General features: G+C 38.7%; 2 protein-coding genes and 1 non-coding gene across 5 annotated transcripts in view; 1 reads left to right on the top strand and 2 right to left on the bottom strand.

Annotated features, from left to right (window-relative positions):
- The window catches only part of igf2r (insulin-like growth factor 2 receptor), a 42,346-nt gene extending 39,989 nt beyond the window's left edge, over positions 1-2,357 (bottom strand). Inside the window, 2 exon segments of the mRNA XM_046836354.1 lie at positions 56-195; positions 2,099-2,357. Of these exon segments, the coding sequence (XP_046692310.1) occupies positions 56-195; positions 2,099-2,232 (274 nt within the window). The 5' untranslated portion in view covers positions 2,233-2,357.
- A 1,808-nt stretch (positions 2,358-4,165) lies between these two features.
- On the top strand, positions 4,166-4,248 carry trnal-cag. The gene has a single exon. It is a non-coding gene; the product is annotated as a tRNA-Leu (tRNA).
- A 474-nt stretch (positions 4,249-4,722) lies between these two features.
- tdrd15 (tudor domain containing 15) lies at positions 4,723-18,432 on the bottom strand. Of its 3 annotated transcripts, XM_046836951.1 has the most exons (6): positions 18,313-18,432; positions 18,111-18,199; positions 15,447-15,505; positions 8,536-14,006; positions 6,159-6,259; positions 4,723-5,232 (listed from the first exon to the last, which is right to left on the bottom strand). In XM_046836951.1, exons 3-6 carry the CDS (start codon positions 15,503-15,505, stop codon positions 5,218-5,220), a joined length of 5,646 nt encoding a protein of 1,881 aa, XP_046692907.1. In that variant the 5' UTR covers positions 18,111-18,199; positions 18,313-18,432; the 3' UTR covers positions 4,723-5,217. The 3 variants fall into 3 exon arrangements, with proteins under 3 accessions (XP_046692907.1, XP_046692906.1, XP_046692908.1); XM_046836950.1 differs by lacking the exon at positions 18,111-18,199 and having other exon boundaries at positions 18,313-18,411; XM_046836952.1 differs by lacking the exons at positions 6,159-6,259; positions 18,111-18,199 and having other exon boundaries at positions 18,313-18,411.
- Positions 18,433-18,972: the final 540 nt, after the last annotated feature.

Below are 18,972 nucleotides of genomic sequence, written 5' to 3'. Positions count from 1 at the left end.
TTTTGTGGTGTGATTTCATCCATATCTAGATCTAGGTGATTTAAACCACACTTACCCACTGACTGGGTTTGGCTGTTGTTGAGATTCTGGGCGCAGACGGCGGCGTCTGAGCCACAGGCCGTCTCCGGAGATGAAGAACACAGCCTCAGGGTGTATTTTACACTGCTGTCCTTGTCTATAGCCTCCCATTTATAACTACGTGTAAAAAAAAAACAAAAGAAAAAACCTTATAACATTTACAGAGAATAAATAATACTACTGTTATATATATGATAAATAAGAGAACATATCGATCATATTGTACATACTAGAGAGTTAGTAAAAGAACTAAAGTACTAAAGAATGTTAGTTTTTTTTATTATTAATTAATTAATTTTTTATTAATTAAATCGTTATCTATTAAGTGTCTTGTCTTCAGTATCGTGAACCACAATTTCCATCTATAAAACTTTGAAATAAAAACCTACGTTACTTTAAAATACATCACGTGTAGATCACGAAAAATTTAATCTAGGGGGCGTGGCCGTCTCTTGGTCATCTGACCTGCATGTCACTGATTGGTTGAATAAATTTACAGTGTGGGCTGGAAAGTAATCAGGCAGAACCTTGATTCTTCACTTCTCACCTTTCGCTTGTTTACTTTTAGAAATTATAACGCAAATAATACGACACACATATACATGCAGATATACACACATTCAGTACTGGTCAAAGGTTTAGAATTATGTAGTCAAAAAAACAACAACAAAAAAACGTCAAACAACCCAGAATATTTTATATTTTCGATTCTTCAAAATAGCCATCTTTTGCCTTCATGACAGCTTCTCTTACACTTGACATTCCCTCATCCAGCCTCACGAGGCAGTCACTTGAAATTGTTTTCCTACAATCATGAGGTGTTGAGTGCTTGTTGGCTGCTTTTCCTTCACTCTCCAGTCTTAACTTATCCCAAACCATCAGATGATTATGGAGTCCAGATCATCTGATGCAGCACTCCATCACTCTCCTCCTTAGACAAAGAGCTTTTCTATAATCAAGAGGTGTGGTTCCTGTGCGCAAACTAGATGAAATGGGATGTTGCTGCACAATGCTGAGGTAGTTGGTGGCCTCAGTTTTGACTAAATCACCAGCCAAGCACCTCACATGTTCACAGCTCCTCCACCATGCTTCACAGTGTAAACAACACATGAGGCCTGGAACTACATGTTCACCCTCTGCAAGTCTATCAAAGGCACAGCGGATTCTTCAGACTAAAAGACAGTTTTTCGCTGATGTTTATTCCTTGTGTTTCCTGGCACAAGCAAGTGTTTTCTGAAGTAATTGTTTCTTTGCTGCAATTTGACTATAAAGTGGTTGACTCATACAATCTTTTCTGAACAGTAGATGTTGTAATATATCTGTCACTTAAAGAAGCGTTTCTGAGGCTGGTAATTGTAAAAAAACAAAAATCCTCTGCAGCAGAGGTAGCTCTATACCTTCCTTTCCTGGACCGGTTTTCGTGAGAGCCTATTTTATCAGTGTTTGATGGTTTTGTAGACTGCATTTGTAGATTAAAGTTCTTACAATTTTTTAGACTGACCATCATTTCTTAGGGTGATGATGGACTGTAATTCCTGTATGTGTTTCTTGCTATATTATGGATTTGTACGGTAGAACTAATTGGACTATTGACTGTGTCCTCACTCTTTCCTCTGCACAACACAAATGATGGTCTAAAGTACATTCAGATGTCACAAATGAACACTTCACACCTTTTCCAGGTGACCACCTCCTGAATCTATACCTTCGAGAAGGTCATGAGTTTGCCAAAGCTGTCATCAAACCCAAAAGTAGTTCATTTGAAGAATTGAAAATATGAATTATATAATAATAATAGTAATAATAATAATAATAATTAGTACATATTGAAAATATAAATGTCTAATTTTATTTCCTACATAAATAAAGAGTCCAAACTTTTCACTGAAACTAATAGGAAGCAGGTTCCTGAAGCTCTGTTCTGATGTTACATCTTCAGGCTCTACTACAGCTTTGAGAGCTGCTACAGACTAACAGCTAGCATGCTAAGAAGCTAACAGCTCTTCCTGGACCTCCGTACCTGCACAGATCCTGGAACCATGAGGAGGAGCTGGAACTGCTGCTGCTTTCCCCGGAGCAGAGGGTGTGGAGTGAAGCCCAGAGCAGGCTGTAGACCAGCAGCACCAGCCGGACTCTTTCAGCCGCAGCACTCATCCTGCCCTGTGTCCCCAAACACACACACTTCAGTACGCGCTCTCCGACATTATACAGCGATGTGTGTGTGTGTGTGTGTGTGTGTGTGTGTGACTAGCAGGAACTGCCTATGCTAACCGCGAGGATCACATGACGAGCAAGCACGTGAAGTGGTCACGTGGTGTGACTCAGCCGCGCCGTGATCCCCTCAGTGTGTCTACTGATTTATATTAATGTCTCTCCTTCTCTTCTCATTCTCTCCTTCTCTTCTTCTCTTCTTCATTCTCTCCTCCTTTAACGGTCTCATTCTCTCCTCCTCTTCTTCTCTCATTCTCTCCTCCTCTTCTTCTCTCATTCTCTCATTCTCTCCTCCTCTTCTCTCATTCTCTCCTCCTCCACCTTTCTCCTTCTCCTCATCCAACTCTCTCCTGCTCTCCTTCTTTTCTTTCATTCTCTCATCCTCCAAATTTCTCCTTTCTCCTTCTCTCCTCCTCTAACTCTCTCCTTCTCTTCTCTCCTTCTCTCATTCTCTTCTCTTCTTCTCTCCTTCTCTCCTCATCCAACTCTCTCCTGCTCTCCTTCTTTTCTTTCATTCTCTCCTTCTCTCATTCTCTTCTCTCTCCTTCTCTCATTCTCTTCTCTTATTCTCTCCTTCTCTCATTCTCTCCTTCTCTTCTCTCTCCTTCTCTCCTCATCCAACTCTCTCCTGCTCTCCTTCTTTTCTTTCATTCTCTCCTTCTCTCATTCTCTTCTCTCATTCTCTTCTCTTATTCTCTCCTTCTCTCATTCTCTCCTTCTCTTCTCTCCTTCTCTCCTCATCCAACTCTCTCCTGCTCTCCTTCTTTTCTCTCATTCTCTGTCTCCTTACAATGTTCCTTAACATCTGCCTGACTCTTTCTTTCTTTCTTTCTTTCTTTCTTTCTTTCTTTCTTTCTTTCTTTCTTTCTTTCTATGTCCCACTTTTAGTGGAAGAAGAACCACATGTATATGTTGAAAGATCTAATTGAGCTTGAGTTTTCACAAGACTTTTATCTATCTATCTATCTATCTATCTATCTATCTATCTATCTATCTATCTATCTATCTATCATCTATCTATCTATCTATCTATCTATCTATCTATCTATCTATCTATTTCCCTACTTTTTGTTCTTTCTTTCTTTCTTTCTTTCTTTCTTTCTTTCTTTCTTTCTTTCTATTTCCTACTTTTTCTTTCTATCTATCTATCTATCTATCTATCTATCTATCATCTATCTATCTATCTATCTATCTATCTATCTATCTATCTATCTATCTATCTATCTATCTATTTCCTACTTTTTCTTTCTTTCTTTCTTTCTTTCTTTCTTTCTTTCTTTCTTTCTTTCTTTCTTTCTTTCTTTCTTTTAGGGATTGTGTATATACATGTACATGTGTGTCAAAGTATAAGACTACCATCTAGTGGACAGATGACGGCACTACACCTGATCGCTTAATGAAATCAATTTTTACGACAGCTTCCTTTCTTTCTTTCTTTCTTTCTTTCTTTCTTTCTTTCTTTCTATGCTCTTTCTATTTTCTTTCGTTCTATGTTCTGTTATCTACACATCTTTCTTTCCTTGTTTCTATGTTCCTCTTTTTTTCTAATAACAAATAACATTGATATATAATATTTTTAGGTGAATCAAAAATGTAGAAGTTTTTCTGTCTTTCTACAGTGTAATGTAACCGGTTTACTAAGATACGATTTGTGAAATTTAATACGATATCGTGTAATACTACCATCTAGTGGACAAATAACTACACTACACCCGATCGTTCCATAAAATCCACTTTTACGTCAGCTGTGACTATCACATGATGATCTCGATATACAACCTTTTAAAACTCTGGCGCTCATATTTACATAAAATAAAATCTTTAAACATGATAAAAGCTACATATTATAAGGCTATTTGGGTAGCTCATACACTGTGTCAGGATGGCCGAGCGGTCTAAGGCGCTGCGTTCAGGTCGCAGTCTCCCCTGGAGGCGTGGGTTCGAATCCCACTTCTGACATCAACTTTATTCATTTTCTCAATGTCATATTCTTTATTTTCATCTTTCTTCGCTCTTTCTGTTTCTACCTTGATTTATTGTTCTAATTCTTTCATTCATATCTGTTTTCTTTTTCCTATTTTTATCTCCCCTTTTTCTGTTTATTTCCCATATATTTATATGTTCTCTCCTTTTTTGGTCTTACCTTTCTTTTTCTTTTCGATTCATTTTTTTCTCTGTTTATTTCGGTGTATACCTCTTCCGTTCTTTTTGTTTTTCTTTCACTGATTTTTTTCTTATTTTCTTCATTTTTTGCATTTTCCACATTTCACCTGCCCATGAATGATTCTTCCTCTCTTTTCTTCCCTTCATTACTTGTGTTTACTTTACTCAATTCCTTTTTTCTTCATTTATTTAGTCATTTTTATCCCTCCTTCATGCTTCCCTGCTTTTTCTTTCTCTCTTTCTTTCCACTGAGAAGAAAATGCTTTTTTGTTTCTTTCTATCTACATTTTATTCCAGGAATAAATGTTTAACACAATCTACAATACTACAAACACTTCAACCCAAAACAAACACAATAAACAGATCTGAAGCACAAATTTCTTATTTTTGTCAAAATAATAGTCACAATCGTCTTCTGAACTCCTGAAGGCATGCAGATTTGCAAAAATCAAAATTTGCCCAATAATCATGAAAAAAAAAAATCTGAAAAAAAAAATAAATAAATCTAAGAACATAAACGACTCAAAACACAGAACTAAAATCTCTTTCTTTTCCTTTCAAACCTCAAACAATTTTTTTCTGAAGTCCATGTTTTTAAAACCAGTCAACAGCTTCCACAAAAATGAAACTAAATAACATCCAAAAAGGGTTTCATGCTTCAAGGAGAAAAAAAAAATGTTCTGGATGAGACAAAAACTCAAAAATCAACTAAACGAAGAAATCAAATATTGTAAGAAATGCAGGGAATCTGCTTCTGACTTCACTTCAGTCTTCTGACACCTGTAGAGTAAATCATACAGATACATTAATGCACACAGTCTAATATTCAATGATTAATGATCATAAAATTAACATCAAAGTATATATTTTTAACATCTTATTATAGGAGTCTCCAGCGTCAGTGCTCTCTAACAGTGTGGAAACACTATTTTATGTTTTTTTGAAGAGACACATGCACGTTCCTTTTGTTTCTATACAGCAAACCCGGTCATGTAACAGGATCGAGTTACTTTCACCAAACAAATCTATAAATGTACACACTTTTAGGATCCGGACAGTTCGTTTCTCCAAACTTTCAGCTGAAACATTTTGCCTCTGGAAAAAAAAACTTGCCAAAGATGTTCTTCACTAGTTGGAGATTTCTTTCATGTGATCCAGTTCATCCCAGAGCAGTTGAATAGGATTTGGGTGCGGTGACTTGGTTCAGTATTCCTTCTACCCGGAATGTCTCCAACCTTCTCTGCTCAAAACCAATAAGCTTCCACCTCCATGTTTGATTGTGGGGATGAGGCAGTCTGCTCTCTCTCTCTCTCTCTCTCTCCTGTTCTCCATCTTACACAAGTTCAAAGTGCGAGATCCATAAATGTCAAATGTGAACTTCTCTGTCTACAGTATTTTCTTCCAGTCATTCACTGTCCAATTCTGTATTTTGTAGATTCTACCTAGTTTATTGCATTTAAAACAAAAGGAACATGCCTGTGTCTAAACTAGACCATTTTTTACCAAACTTTTGACAGCCACTGTAACACCATCACTTGAAGTTTTTCACACTTAAAGACAATGTGTTGAGCTGAAAGTTTTCTCAGTAATAAGCTAATAAGACCAGGCGTCAGAAACCGGGAGTAAAACAGTCTTTTATTGGCCTAAACATGCAAAACTCAAGATGAAAAAGCTCGAGATGAGACTGTAGCAGATGGAAAACTTAACTGAGTGCTCCCTAAGAAGCGTAGCCAGGAGCATGGAAGCACAGGGAACAAGAGCGGTAGGAAGTCTGGGTGATCTATAGTTGTAACTAGTAGATCGGACCCTGAGTGAAAGGGAATAGAGACCTTATAAGGGGGATGGGTAAATTTAGGACAGGTGTAGGTGATTAGTAGGTGGAGGACAAGTGTAGGTGATTAGTAGGAGGAGGACAGTTGATTAGTAGGTGGAGGACAGGTGGAGGTGATTAGTAGATAAAGGACAGGTGTAGGTGATTAGTAGGTGGAGGACAGGTGGAGGTGATTAGTAGATAAAGGACAGGTGTAGGTGATTAGTAGGTGGAGGACAGGTGGAGGTGATTAGTAGGAGGAGGACAGGTGGAGGTGATTAGTAGGTGGAGGACAGGTGGAGGTGATTAGTAGGTGGAGGACAGGTGGAGGACAGGTGGAGGTGATTAGTAGGTGGAGGACAGGTGGAGGTGATTAGTAGAGGAGGACAGGTGTAGGTGATTAGTAGGTGGAGGACAGGTGGAGGTGATTAGTAGGAGGAGGACAGGTGGAGGTGATTAGTAGGTGGAGGACAGGTGTGGGTGATTAGTAGGTGGAGGACAGGTGAGGTGATTAGTAGGTGGAGGACAGGTGTGGGTGATTAGTAGGAGGAGAACAGGTGGAGGTGATTAGTAGGAGGACAGTTGATTAGTAGGTGGAGGACAGGTGAAGGTGATTAGTAGAGGAGGACAGGTGTGGGTGATTAGTAGGAGGAGGAGGACAGGTGGGTGATTAGTAGGAGGACAGGTGAGGTGATTAGTAGGAGGAGGACAGGTGTAGGTGATTAGTAGATGGAGGACAAGTGTAGGTGACTAGTAGGAGGAGGACAGTTGATTAGTAGGTGGAGGACAGGTGGAGGTGATTAGTAGGTGAAAGACAAGTGTAGGTGATTAGTAGGAGGAGGACAGGTGGAGGTGATTAGTAGTAGGAGGACAGTTGATTAGAGGAGGACAGGTGGAGGTGATTAGTAAGAGGAGGACAGGTGTAGGTGATTAGTAGGAGGAGGAGGACAGGCATAGGTGATTAGTAGGTAAAGGACAGGTGTAGTTGATTAGTAGGAGGTAGAGGCTGAACGAGAGTGTTGAGTGAAGGAGGGAGGCATGGCTGGTGGCTCCCTGACACAATGTTTATAGTTAGTTAGTTCGCTTCTATTAAAAACAACACAAACAACCCGCAAGCTCGGCCGTTAGGTCAGTGTAGTTTCAGAGATGTTATAACATCATTACAAATCACACCTGGACCGTGTCAGAATCACTCAGATCTTTGCACTTGCCAATTTCTCCTGCAGATTAATTCAACACCTCACTGTTCAATTGCTTCCTAATATATCCCAACCCTTGACAGGTGCCATTCTAATGAGTTGATGAATGTGACCTATGATCTGTGTGTGCGAGTCTTGTAATAATAATAATAAATGAATAATAATTATTAGGGGTGACCCCATAGTCGAAGATTCGATGCTTCGAAAATCTCAGTCAAATTATCGCAGAGGTGTTATGAAACAAATATCAGGAGATTTTGCTTATATGCGGTTGCTCAATGTCTGATTTCACATAAGACTACCGGTTTTTCTCCCAACAAAATCTGTGAGTAAATCCAGCAATCTTGGTGGCAAAGATTTAAATATTCAACAATGTTTGGGAGATTCAGTAAATGTATATTCTATTCTAACTTTGTCAATTAATTTTTGTTTGTTTTTTGGTGCATCGATGTTGAGCTGTACCTGAAAGTCCTCGCACAGGCAAATTTAATTCACAGGCCGATTTCATTTGATTCTGCCGAGATGTAAAGATGTGAAATGTAAATCCTGTCTGCAGTGTGGCTTTTTTGCAAATACTTATTTGTTTAGGTTTATTGATCCAAAATGTTTATATACATTTTCTTCTTTATTATGTGTGATGTTCTGTACATCGTGGCTTTAAAATATTATGAGGAATCGTTTTTCGACTGGGCAAGACTTAATAATAATAATAATAATAATAATAATAATAATAATAAATACAAAAAACTATTTAATTTGAAATATTCTGTGCATGTCAAAATGACAAGAAATTTCATTGATCCAATTTTTGGCTTGTGAATTTAGGCCAATGGCGAAGCGTCTTAGATTCCAGGGGGGGGAAGTAAACACTTTCAGACGTTAAAGCAAATACATTTTTTAAATGTTCTATGTAAAAAGTAGCTTTACATAGATATTTACACGGTACACATCTTTACACGATAATAAAAGTATGTAAAAATTTGTTCCCTAAACAATATACAATACAATAATGTTTTACACTCAATGCAAAGTAAAGCATGTGACAGATATTCTGTAATATTATAATGTACTTACGTTGGTTCAAAGACTGCAGGCCATTTGTTTTCAGTGCTGATCCTTGTTTTGGGTCTTCAGTCTTTCCTTCTGTAGTAGAGCCCCTAGAAATGTCTTTATCATCATTTAATGACACGTCTTCCAGATATCCATGTAGCATTTCCTCCATCTTTGACTGTGTTTGTATGCGAGATTCAGCTCCGTATACGTTTCGTACAAATGAACTGGACGTGATTTCCTTTTGACGGCCTAGTCCTTGCTGAAACCGTATTCCAAGCACCGTGTCTATGTAGTGTGCATGTCCAGCATCAACCAACTCTTTAGCAACATTCCTGTTGGATGCAACAACGTCAACCTCCCACTGTGCCTCTGAAACATACTGCCTGAAGTGTATCTTAAGAGTTTTTTGATATATGAACTGTTGGAAAAACATAGCAGCCTGGTTGGTCCACTGCACCCCATCAGCTGGCTTGATTCCTCTCAGCAAGCAAGGATAGGTGATTTTTGGGTATCTGGCCAATTCAACAGGAAGAGATTTAATTTTGAGGACATCTTGGCTTGCCAAACGTACGCAATACCCATAATCGATGAGATTAACAATGACTGATATGTCGTCACTTTGTAATATCTCAGCTCTGCACCATTTCTTCCTTTCTTCAGACCATACCAGGCAGCCGGTACCAGAAATCAAATGAGTCTCTGGCAATGGAATCAAATCCTCTGGTAGGTCTTCAAGGGCATTTGATACGGCACTCATGATGAGAAGCAGGTCCTCAAGGACAAGGTAAAAATCACCAGGTGTGGTAACTGCTGCTGCAAATCCTGAGTATTCGTGATTTTTTCTAACAGGTGCCAGAAAAAGACGAAATATATCCTCTACTTTTTTCATTGGCTTTTCCGGGGGAATTACCGTGGGTGCAGCGCAATTGTACTCTGAATGTGGTTGACTTGCAACAGACTGACCGTTTTTCACACAAATGTCCTGTCCATCTACACTCTCAGGCAGGGCAGTTGAGATATTTGAATCAATCCGAGCACATGATTTGTGAGATACATTTAAAAGTTCCTTCTCTACAACACCGATATGTATTTCAGGCTTCTGTGGCAAACTGCTTTCGCAACCATGTTGTGTTTCCTCACGTTTACGTTTGTAAGCACGAGGTCTTCTCATTGTTCTTAATTTCTTCATGCAGCCTGTGGCTCTTGTGGCCTGCATCTTCTCCAAGGATTTCTTTTGAACCATTTTACTGCCATTGGTTCCACTTTCTAGTGTTTCTTCTACAATGCTGCCTACTTCAACTGCAGTCTTATCACAGATACGTCTAAGGGAAGTGCCATCCTCATGCTCTTGCCTTTGTTTGGAGTGGCCTGAATCTGAAACAATGACTTCAGGATCAGATTCTCTTGACTCATGCAGAGGCTTAAGTCCCTGAATGCTCACCTCCCATGCATAGCCAAGATTCTTCACAAACTCCACCATCAGAGTTTGGTCATGTGGATCACTGAGTAAAGACTCAACTTCCTCCAAATTGTATGGTTTTGAAAGTTTACAGTGAATGCTTAATCTTGCCTTGGAAAGAAACTTGCTAGGTAATGTGTACATTTTCTTCTTGTCGACCATTGCTGTATTTCCATAGTCAACGAATTCAACTATTAGGTGATCCCTGGATGCTACACTGTTGACCGCAGCTCGATATAAGGCCAAGTCTTCATTATACCTAGCAGCAACCAGATCCCCTGCTTTTACATTTGAGGGAACACTTTGCAGACTTTCAGTGAAAGAGCTGCTGTTTAGCTCCTCCCTCATTTTAAGAAGATCTTCTTCATCCTTTTCCATTTGAATAAAGAAGCTGTGGGCAGAGTTAGAGTGTGAAATAAACCCTATGCTTCTAAAACCTGGTGCAATTTTGATTGCTGGTAAATCACAAACTTTTGGCAACACCTTCGAAGGCTGGTGTTGAAAAATGGTGGCCTTTTCTTTCTGACATTGCTTTGTGGACTTTGGACTGTGTTTTTCTTTGCTCCAGCCATTTTTCGCAGGGTTTTGTGGATATTTAAATTTAGAAGATTTCTTTTGACAAAACTGTTCATCTGCCTGCATGACTTTGCTATAGCCTGGGTTTCTCTGTGATTTGACCACATGATATCGTCCCTTGGTATTAGATACATTTAAAGGATTTTTCAAGGATTTCCCGGCTTGTCCATGAATTGCAAACATCTCTCTTACTTTTGCATTGATATGAATGTCACCATCAAACAGGTCACAAAGAAAATGCCCACTGCTGTTTGTTTTTAAAAACTTAGCTCGAAGTTCCTTGTTGAGAATAGCCTTCTCAAGCCATGTTTTAACTTCAGACAAATTCTCCTCCTCGGAAATACGTAAAAGACTACATCTTAACGCTTGCATGGGTGTAATAAGCAAATCGGTTGCCTCTATAGGGATAGGTAGCACATTTCTTTTTTCAGCAACCTGCTTGCTTCCATAATCTACAAAGAATACATTAGAGTGTAGACTGGACTGAGCAGACCAAACAAATGACCTGTACCACTTGCCGTCTTCAGAATATTTGGCCAAGCATAAACTGCCAGGTTCACCAGAATGTGTCTGACTCAATAACTCTTCACTTACTTTCATAGCTCCGTCCATAAGCTGCTCAATAATTTCCGTATTTCTGTCTAGTTGGAGATAAATTTCCCAAGGGCTGACAACATGAGTGGGGTACACCAATTCTTCATTCCCGATCTTAATGTCAAAAGAAGAATAAACAAAAGAGCATGGATAGACAGATGGAAGTAGCTGGTTTGGACTCTCTATTTCCTTGGCAACACCATTCTCTATGAGATGTGTGGAAGCTCTTTGAAAATGTGTGTACAAGTCAACCAGACTGCACAGGCCTTCGTCTGAAGCAAAACCCTGGGAGTAGATTTTGCATTGCAGATTCCAACTTTTAGAAGTAAATTTTTTCAGCAAGGTGGTTGCTTTAACAGACCACATGTCTCCTCCAAATGGGTCAGTCAAGTTGTACAAACTACACTTGAATGCTTGCTTTTCAAGCTCAAGAAACTCCGGATTTATTGCTTGAACTTTCTTCAGCTTTTCCTGCACAACATAGCCATAATCAACTAGAATCACCTTAATGTTCAGACCGTTCCCTTCAAGAATGCATCCCCTGTACCACATATTATCCTTTTGCAACTGGACAGCACAACATACACTTTGGGGCTGCAACACCAATGTATTTGTCAAATAAAATGTTTGCAGTCTCTCCATTAATCTGTCCAAGTCATTCTTGGTTTTCTTGTTCTGGCACCAAAAATCTGACGGAGAACTGATATGTGAACACTGGACACTAATAACATCTCCTGGGTTGAATTTCTGGCTTTTGAAAATTTCTCCAGCAGTCTCAGTGTGGACTTGTTTGTCTGTACCAATTGTCATTTGCCTTATGCTAGGCAGGTTTTGTGACATACTTTTACAAGGCATCTTATCAAGCAGTTCTCCTGTAGATTTATTGCATGTTTTTTTTTTTTTCCCTACAGATGTTCCAGGAGCATTTATCGCATTGTAGGTCCAGTATTCTGCCATATTCGCACTAGTCAAAAGTGTTGCAAGACTTTTATGCTTCTTACACCCTTTTTCCAACAACTCCACAACAAGCACATCATTCCTCTTATAAATGACGTGAACCAGGAATGCTTTATTTGAGGTGGTTGCCCTGAAGAAGTCTGTTGTTGAAGCTGTCCAAACATCTCCCAGTGGAATAACATGAGCTAAGGAACAATTGAAAACAAACGCTGGTTCCACAGTAAACTCAACAGGAATTTTCTTTATCAACATGCTTGGCACCTTTTCTGTGTTTCCAAAATCGATAAAAAACACCTCAGCACCATATTTTAGAAGATCCACCACGATTGCTCGGTAGTAATGCATGTCTTTTTCATACATGGCGCAGCATAATTGACCAGGCACTGGATCTTCAAGGATCTCATCGTTTAACTGTATTCTACTAAAACGATCGGTCAGTTTGTTCATCATGGCCACAAATCGATCGTTGGTCTTTGCTGTTCTCATCCAGAAATCATGAGGACTCTGCACATGTTCAATGTAACCCTCAAACACAGAGCCATTTGAGATTTCCACAGTTTTTGTTTCATTCAGGATGGAACTCCACTGGTGCAAATTAATGTGAATATCATTGCTTGCCACTTTATTGACTTCTTTAGACTGCACTGTTTGAGAAGGTACATATTCAACTACATCGCTGAGCATAACTGAACAGACATTCTTTTCTTTGCCCTTAACTGTTATCACAAGCTCCTTACCCAGGACTCCTTTTCTGAGCAAGACCAGTTGCTGGTTATATGTGGCTTTGTCTTCTTCACCCAAACAAGAAAGAGAACATGGGAAAGCCATGACTGGTCTCAGGAGAAATTCTGAGGGTAACTGAAAGAGGTTTTTAACATTTACAGACTCATAATACCCATAGTCAACAAACACAACTCGAACTTGGGAGTTAACAGGAAGGCACTGCACTAAACCTCTGTGCCATTTCTCATCTTTGCCTTTGATCGCACATAGTAGGCCAATATTTTCTCCGGATTTGGCTCTGAAGTCACTATTCCTCGACTCGCACAGAAGTGCCAATTTGTCTGACATCTCTTTCAGGTCCTTTGCAGCAGAGGACAACTGGCAGTAAAATAACCCAGGTTTTATGGCAGCAACTATTTTAATGTTTTCCTTCTGTCCAACAGCCAACTTAGAGCCCCCAAGCGAAAGAACATTTTCATAGCCACACAAATCTGAGGATTTAAAGGAGATTTCTTGTGCAATTTGCTTATCAACGAGCAGATCTGGGACAGACTCACAGCTTTGTTGAATTGGTACTTCAATCACCAGTTCCATCAGTAGCAGAAATGTATCGGTATCCACATGTCTGCCTAAGTTCAGTCTTAATAAATCTTTTGTTATTTCTGGCACTTCCAGAATAAGAACCTTGCATGGCAGAAGACCATGGATGTATCCTTTGATATGTCTGCCAATCAAAGAGGAGAAATAGGCCTCCGATGTTTGGTCCCAGAAATCCTGAACTGGCAGCACATTAGCAATGAACCCACAGATGATCTTTGGTGGAAGCATTAGTAAGGAATCAGAAACTGTAGACAAATGGTTGGGACTAACAGTGAGAATGTTTCCATGATCCAGCAGAAACACATCAAACAAATCTTCTGATTTATCCTGAACCCTTCCTCTGTACCAGTAGCTAGATAGCAAATCTTCCACCAAGCACAAGTCTCCAACCTCCACAGATACAGTTGTTTTAGGGACATTCTGAATTTCCACTTGAAGAATGTTGTAATCCAGCTCACAGATGGAAGCATATTGACCTTGAAAGTGAATTAATACATTCCCAGGACTGCAGTCACAGTGTGTTAATTTTAAGTCCACTGGCCAGAGGGCACATGAAGCAGGAACCTTTGAATCCTCACTTGACCTAAAAGAACATTAAATATAAAATAAAAAAAAGAGAAATAAATGTAAAAGTCCAATGCGGTTTTGGAGAAAAAACAAGGAAGGAAAAGAAAAATTACTCTACATATAAAGCAGAATAGAACAAAAGCCAAGCCTATAGGAAAAGTTTAATCAATATGCATTTTCTAGTTGTTGCATCGATGATGTCATTAAAATATTCAACATAAGCTCAGGGGAGTAATAAGGCACAAACAAGTGCCTACAAGATGAGAAAGAATTATACTCACAATAAGTCAAGTTTATTTCTATAGCGCTTTTCACAACGGACATTGTCTCAAAGCAGCTTTACAGAATTTAACAGTTAAGGTGAACGATGTGTATTTATTCCTGATGAGCAGCCATGAGGACAATGGCAAGGAAAAACTGCCTTAGATGTTATGAGGAAGAAACCTTGAGAGGAACCAGACTCAAAAGGGAACCCAACCTCAATTGGGTGATATCAAGAGTGTGATTATAGTCTTTAATCAATACAGAACACTGGAGAGTGAGAACTAACATAAGCACTGGAATGAAAGATTATGAGTAATGTCCTTTCTACAGTCTTATACAGTCATTTGAGATTATGGAACCAGGAGCTACTGAGCAACTCATAAAATAGAGACAGCAGCTTCTCCATGCCAGAGCCTTCAAACACTCAAAGAATCCAAACTCTACATGAAATATGAAATAATTATACTACTATATAATTTAATGAATAAACCTGAAGTAATCCTTAGATGTAAAATGGGATCTTCAACTGTGTCCAAGATTTATTTCATAATAAGCATAACATTAATCTACTCACAATGCTCTTCAAGTACATGCTGACAGTGGTGAAGTGGGATCTAGCGTCACCGGTCTCACAAAACAAACCCCCCCACAATAACAAATAGGATTAATGCCCTAAAGTGCGTAATATTTCCAATTTAACATCCAACACTAACCTGGAAGTAAAAGAACATTTCATTGGCGTTGTTTATTTTGTTTGGAAGAATGTTGCTATTTGTGCAAATGATGAATAATAGGGTACCATAGATACTACACACAGACACATATTATATGTATCAAAGTGGCAGGAGAGAGTTGCCATTTGGTGAAATATATAACTTAAATGTTAATATTATATTTAAATAAAGAAAGTCACATTTATATAATTTGTAATTTAGTGCAGAATAATTGATATCGATTGCAACATTTTTGTTTTACAACAATACAGAAATGTTCATTTAATCAAGTGTGCTCTGATTTTCAGTTCTGATTTTTCTTTACTGCAAAATATTGAGCTTTTTGGTAACCTTTCCAACCTGACATGCATCGTTTTACCATGCAGAAAAACAGCACTATTCTTAGCATGAAATCATTTACAAAACCTGAAAGACTGAAATGCACTACGAAATTCGTTTAAAGTAAAATGGTCTCTTACTTGTCTGCCTGTTTCCGGTCCATCTCATCCGAAAAAGCTTCACGTGCAAGACCAGACATCTGCAAAAAATGGAGACAAAACCGTCAATGTTCTCTGTATCTCAGTCAAAACATATTATTAAAGAAATCATTTAATTCACTGCAGTGAAAAATAGGTTTTTTCAGACACTGCAGAACAGCAGTAAACATAGAGAAAACATCTGTGTGAATTTTTATTCCCACAAGCCATCAGACTCCTTAACAAGAGACTGACACACACTCATTTTTTGAATACATGACTGCTGCTTAATCATCACTAAACATTTACATGTACAGTATTTTTATAACATGAACAATTTCCTCGTCTCACATTTGAAGTCCTGGTCATTGCTGGATTGTTAGTGTCTATTTTATTTTAGAATAGACCCATTTCAATGGTATGGCTGTAAATTCATACTTTACTGTAAAGAGTCAAGCTTAACATCAAGAGTCAAGCTGGACAAGCTTAACATCAGTGCCTTGGTTTTACAAAACCTGTCAAAGTGGTAAAAGGTTTTTACTTCTTTTAATCACAGTTTCCAACCTTTTTTGCTCCACAGACCGGTGTAATGTCAGACAATATTTTCACGGACCGGCCTTTAAGGTGTTGGCGGATAAATACAACAAAATAAAATGATACGACAATAGAAACTGGTATTTTCTAAATATAATAATAAAAGGGAATCCACTGTGTTTTTCATTTATTTTGCTAGCTTGGGGCTTTCCTTTTTTCGGTAATGTATTATGTTTTAGTGGCCGGAGCAGCCGCTTTAAGAAGGTAGTGGATGGAGGTAAGACATGTGACCGAGGCATCATGACATGCATCAAGAGTGAGTCCTAGACAGATGTGGTGGAGAGAATCCGGTCATTTTCCAAAATATCGTTCAGAATCAGATGAATAAAACGAGAATAATGTAAGTTATATATTCTTTCTGTGTGGCCCGGTACCAATTGATCCACGGACCTTGGGGACCACTGATCTACAGCACAGTTAAAGTCGCCTCTGGAGCACAGATGGTTAAAGGTTTTTCTCGAAGGGCACAAAAGTGGCATCTTGGTAACACTGGTGCTTGAAATCGACCCGACCTTCCGATAAGCAACCCAGAACGTTAATCACAGAGCTACTACTTGCTTCATCATGTGACAAGACAGATATACTTCAAATACAAAGATGAACATGACTTGTCTTCACTAACACCCTTGTGGTTAAATGAATCTCACACAAATCTTCACAAGCACATTCCAAAATCTAGTGGACCATCTTCCCAGAAGAGTAAAGGTTATTATAGGAGCCCATGGGGGCTAAATGTGGAATGGATTCTCAAACTTTTGTGGACACCTGACCATAAGATCTGTATGTTCTTTTTGAACTTTCCATTCCACAGTTAGTCCTCATCTGCTGTTATAATAACCTCCACTTTTCTGGGAAGATGTTCCCACTAGATTTTATGCTTGTGGAGATTTGTGGTCATTCAGCCACGTAGTCAGGTAGGTGCTGTGAAGAGGACTGTGACGCATCCAGCGTTCCAAATCATTTCAAATGTCTTCAGTAGGATTTGAGCTCTATAGCAGGAGAGCTTTCACTCTAACCCATGTAGAACAAAGCATATCTTCTGGAACAGGGTCTCCTAGTTTAAGTCAAAGGAACATTTTATGCTACCACATTCAAACTTCCTGTACAATTTCATATGTTAGGCAATTGGCTAAAAAGTCCCAATACTTCTGTCCTTCTTTTTCTTTCGGCTGCTCCCGTTTGGGGTTTGTCACAGCGTATTATCCATCTTAATGCCATCTTCAAACCAACTACCTGCATGTGTTCCCTCACCACATTCATAAACCTCCTCCTTGGCCTTCCTCTTTTCCTCCTTCCTGGTGGAGCCATCATCAGTATTCCTTTACTGATATACCCCATGTCCCTCCTTTGCACATGTCCAAACCTTCTTACCTCCCTCACCTTGTCTCCACAACATCCTACCTGCACTGACCCTCAAATAAACTTGTTTTTTAACCCAATGAACATCTCAACATCTTCAGCTCTGCTACCTCCAGCTCCACCTCCTGTCTTTTACTCAATGCCACTGTCTCTAAACCATACAACATCTCAGGTCTCACCACAGTCCTATAAACTTTCCCTTTCACTCTCACAGATACTCTTCTATCACAAATCACTCCTGCTATCACTCTTCTCCACCCACTCCACCCTGCCTGCACTCTTTTCTTTACTTCTGTAACACATTACTTTGCACTGTTGATCCCAGGTACCTGAACTCCTCCACCTTCTCCACCTCTTCTCCCTGCAACCACATTCACACACATGTACTGTCTTACTCCTACTGACTTTCATTCCCCTGCTCTCCATACAGTGTAAATGTAAATATACAGTAAATGACATACGATTGTTAATCAGTAATTAGATCGCCATTTTGATTCCATAATTAGCCATGGCCAGGTTACATTAAATATAGAGGATTTGCTTGAAGTAAAGGTTTCCTGTGAACATGTTGGTATCAGTTTACGAAGCCTCCAAAAGAAGTCAGAAATCACAGAAGGAAGAGAGTAGAATTGTTTTACTTTCACTTTCAATGCCTCGTAGGAAAACAGAGAAGCTTAACAAGAGACATAGAGAGGAAAAATAGCCGTTAGTTACCTAGGCAACACCGTGCAGTACGTCTCGCGCGCAGTCACAGTTTTAAATTTGTGACTAGCTTGCTAGCCTGTTCAGGTCGGAATGCAGCTCTAATAAATACAAAATTACAATATAAAATGCGAAAAATACATCCCGACAAACCTAAGGTTTCCATTAAAAGTATCCGTACTGTATTCTAAGGCATTTATTTTAAAATATTTACCTCAGAAAAAAAGTCATAACGAGAGGAACGTTCTCAGTTTCATCCACCTGAAGGGACAGAACTTTACCCACAAAGCGACGCGCTGAAGGCGGCTTTAAAATTCCCGACCATAAAACTAGTTCAACAATCGTACAAAAATTAACAATTACCGATCTAACTTACTTTTTTTGGTAAATATTAAAACCACTTTTAAATACCCATATATCTAAAGATCAACCATGAAGAAGAAGCTCATGTAGATAGTTTACTTGAACATTCCCACTGTACCATAAGAAACCAAAATTAAAAATTGTTCTTCTTTCACTTTAAATAACAATGAATATTGAATAATATTTGATAGCTTTAAAATAGTTTTTCAAGTAATTTCTTTAATTTGTAATAATAAGGGTTGAGTATCTAGAATATTTGCTTTATTTTGTACACAGAGCTCACAGAGAGCTCAGAATAAACCTTGAATTTATCTGTATTTCTTAAATTATTTAAATTATAATTTGTTTTTATATTTATCACTTTAATTAAAGAAATCTATATTAGAAATAATGATTAAATGCACACAAACATGTTTTCCCCAGTGTAGTTAAAAATGTAGTTGATCAAGACTATTTCTAGACTCTTCATAGGATTGTTTCTTGTGCCGCGATCTACAGTGAAGTAAACTAT

Source organism: Silurus meridionalis, chromosome 23 (assembly GCF_014805685.1).
Source record: "Silurus meridionalis isolate SWU-2019-XX chromosome 23, ASM1480568v1, whole genome shotgun sequence".
Classification (NCBI taxonomy): domain Eukaryota; kingdom Metazoa; phylum Chordata; class Actinopteri; order Siluriformes; family Siluridae; genus Silurus; species Silurus meridionalis.
The sequence above is the reverse complement of the archived record's forward strand: the minus strand, read 5'-3'. Positions and strand labels throughout refer to the sequence as shown.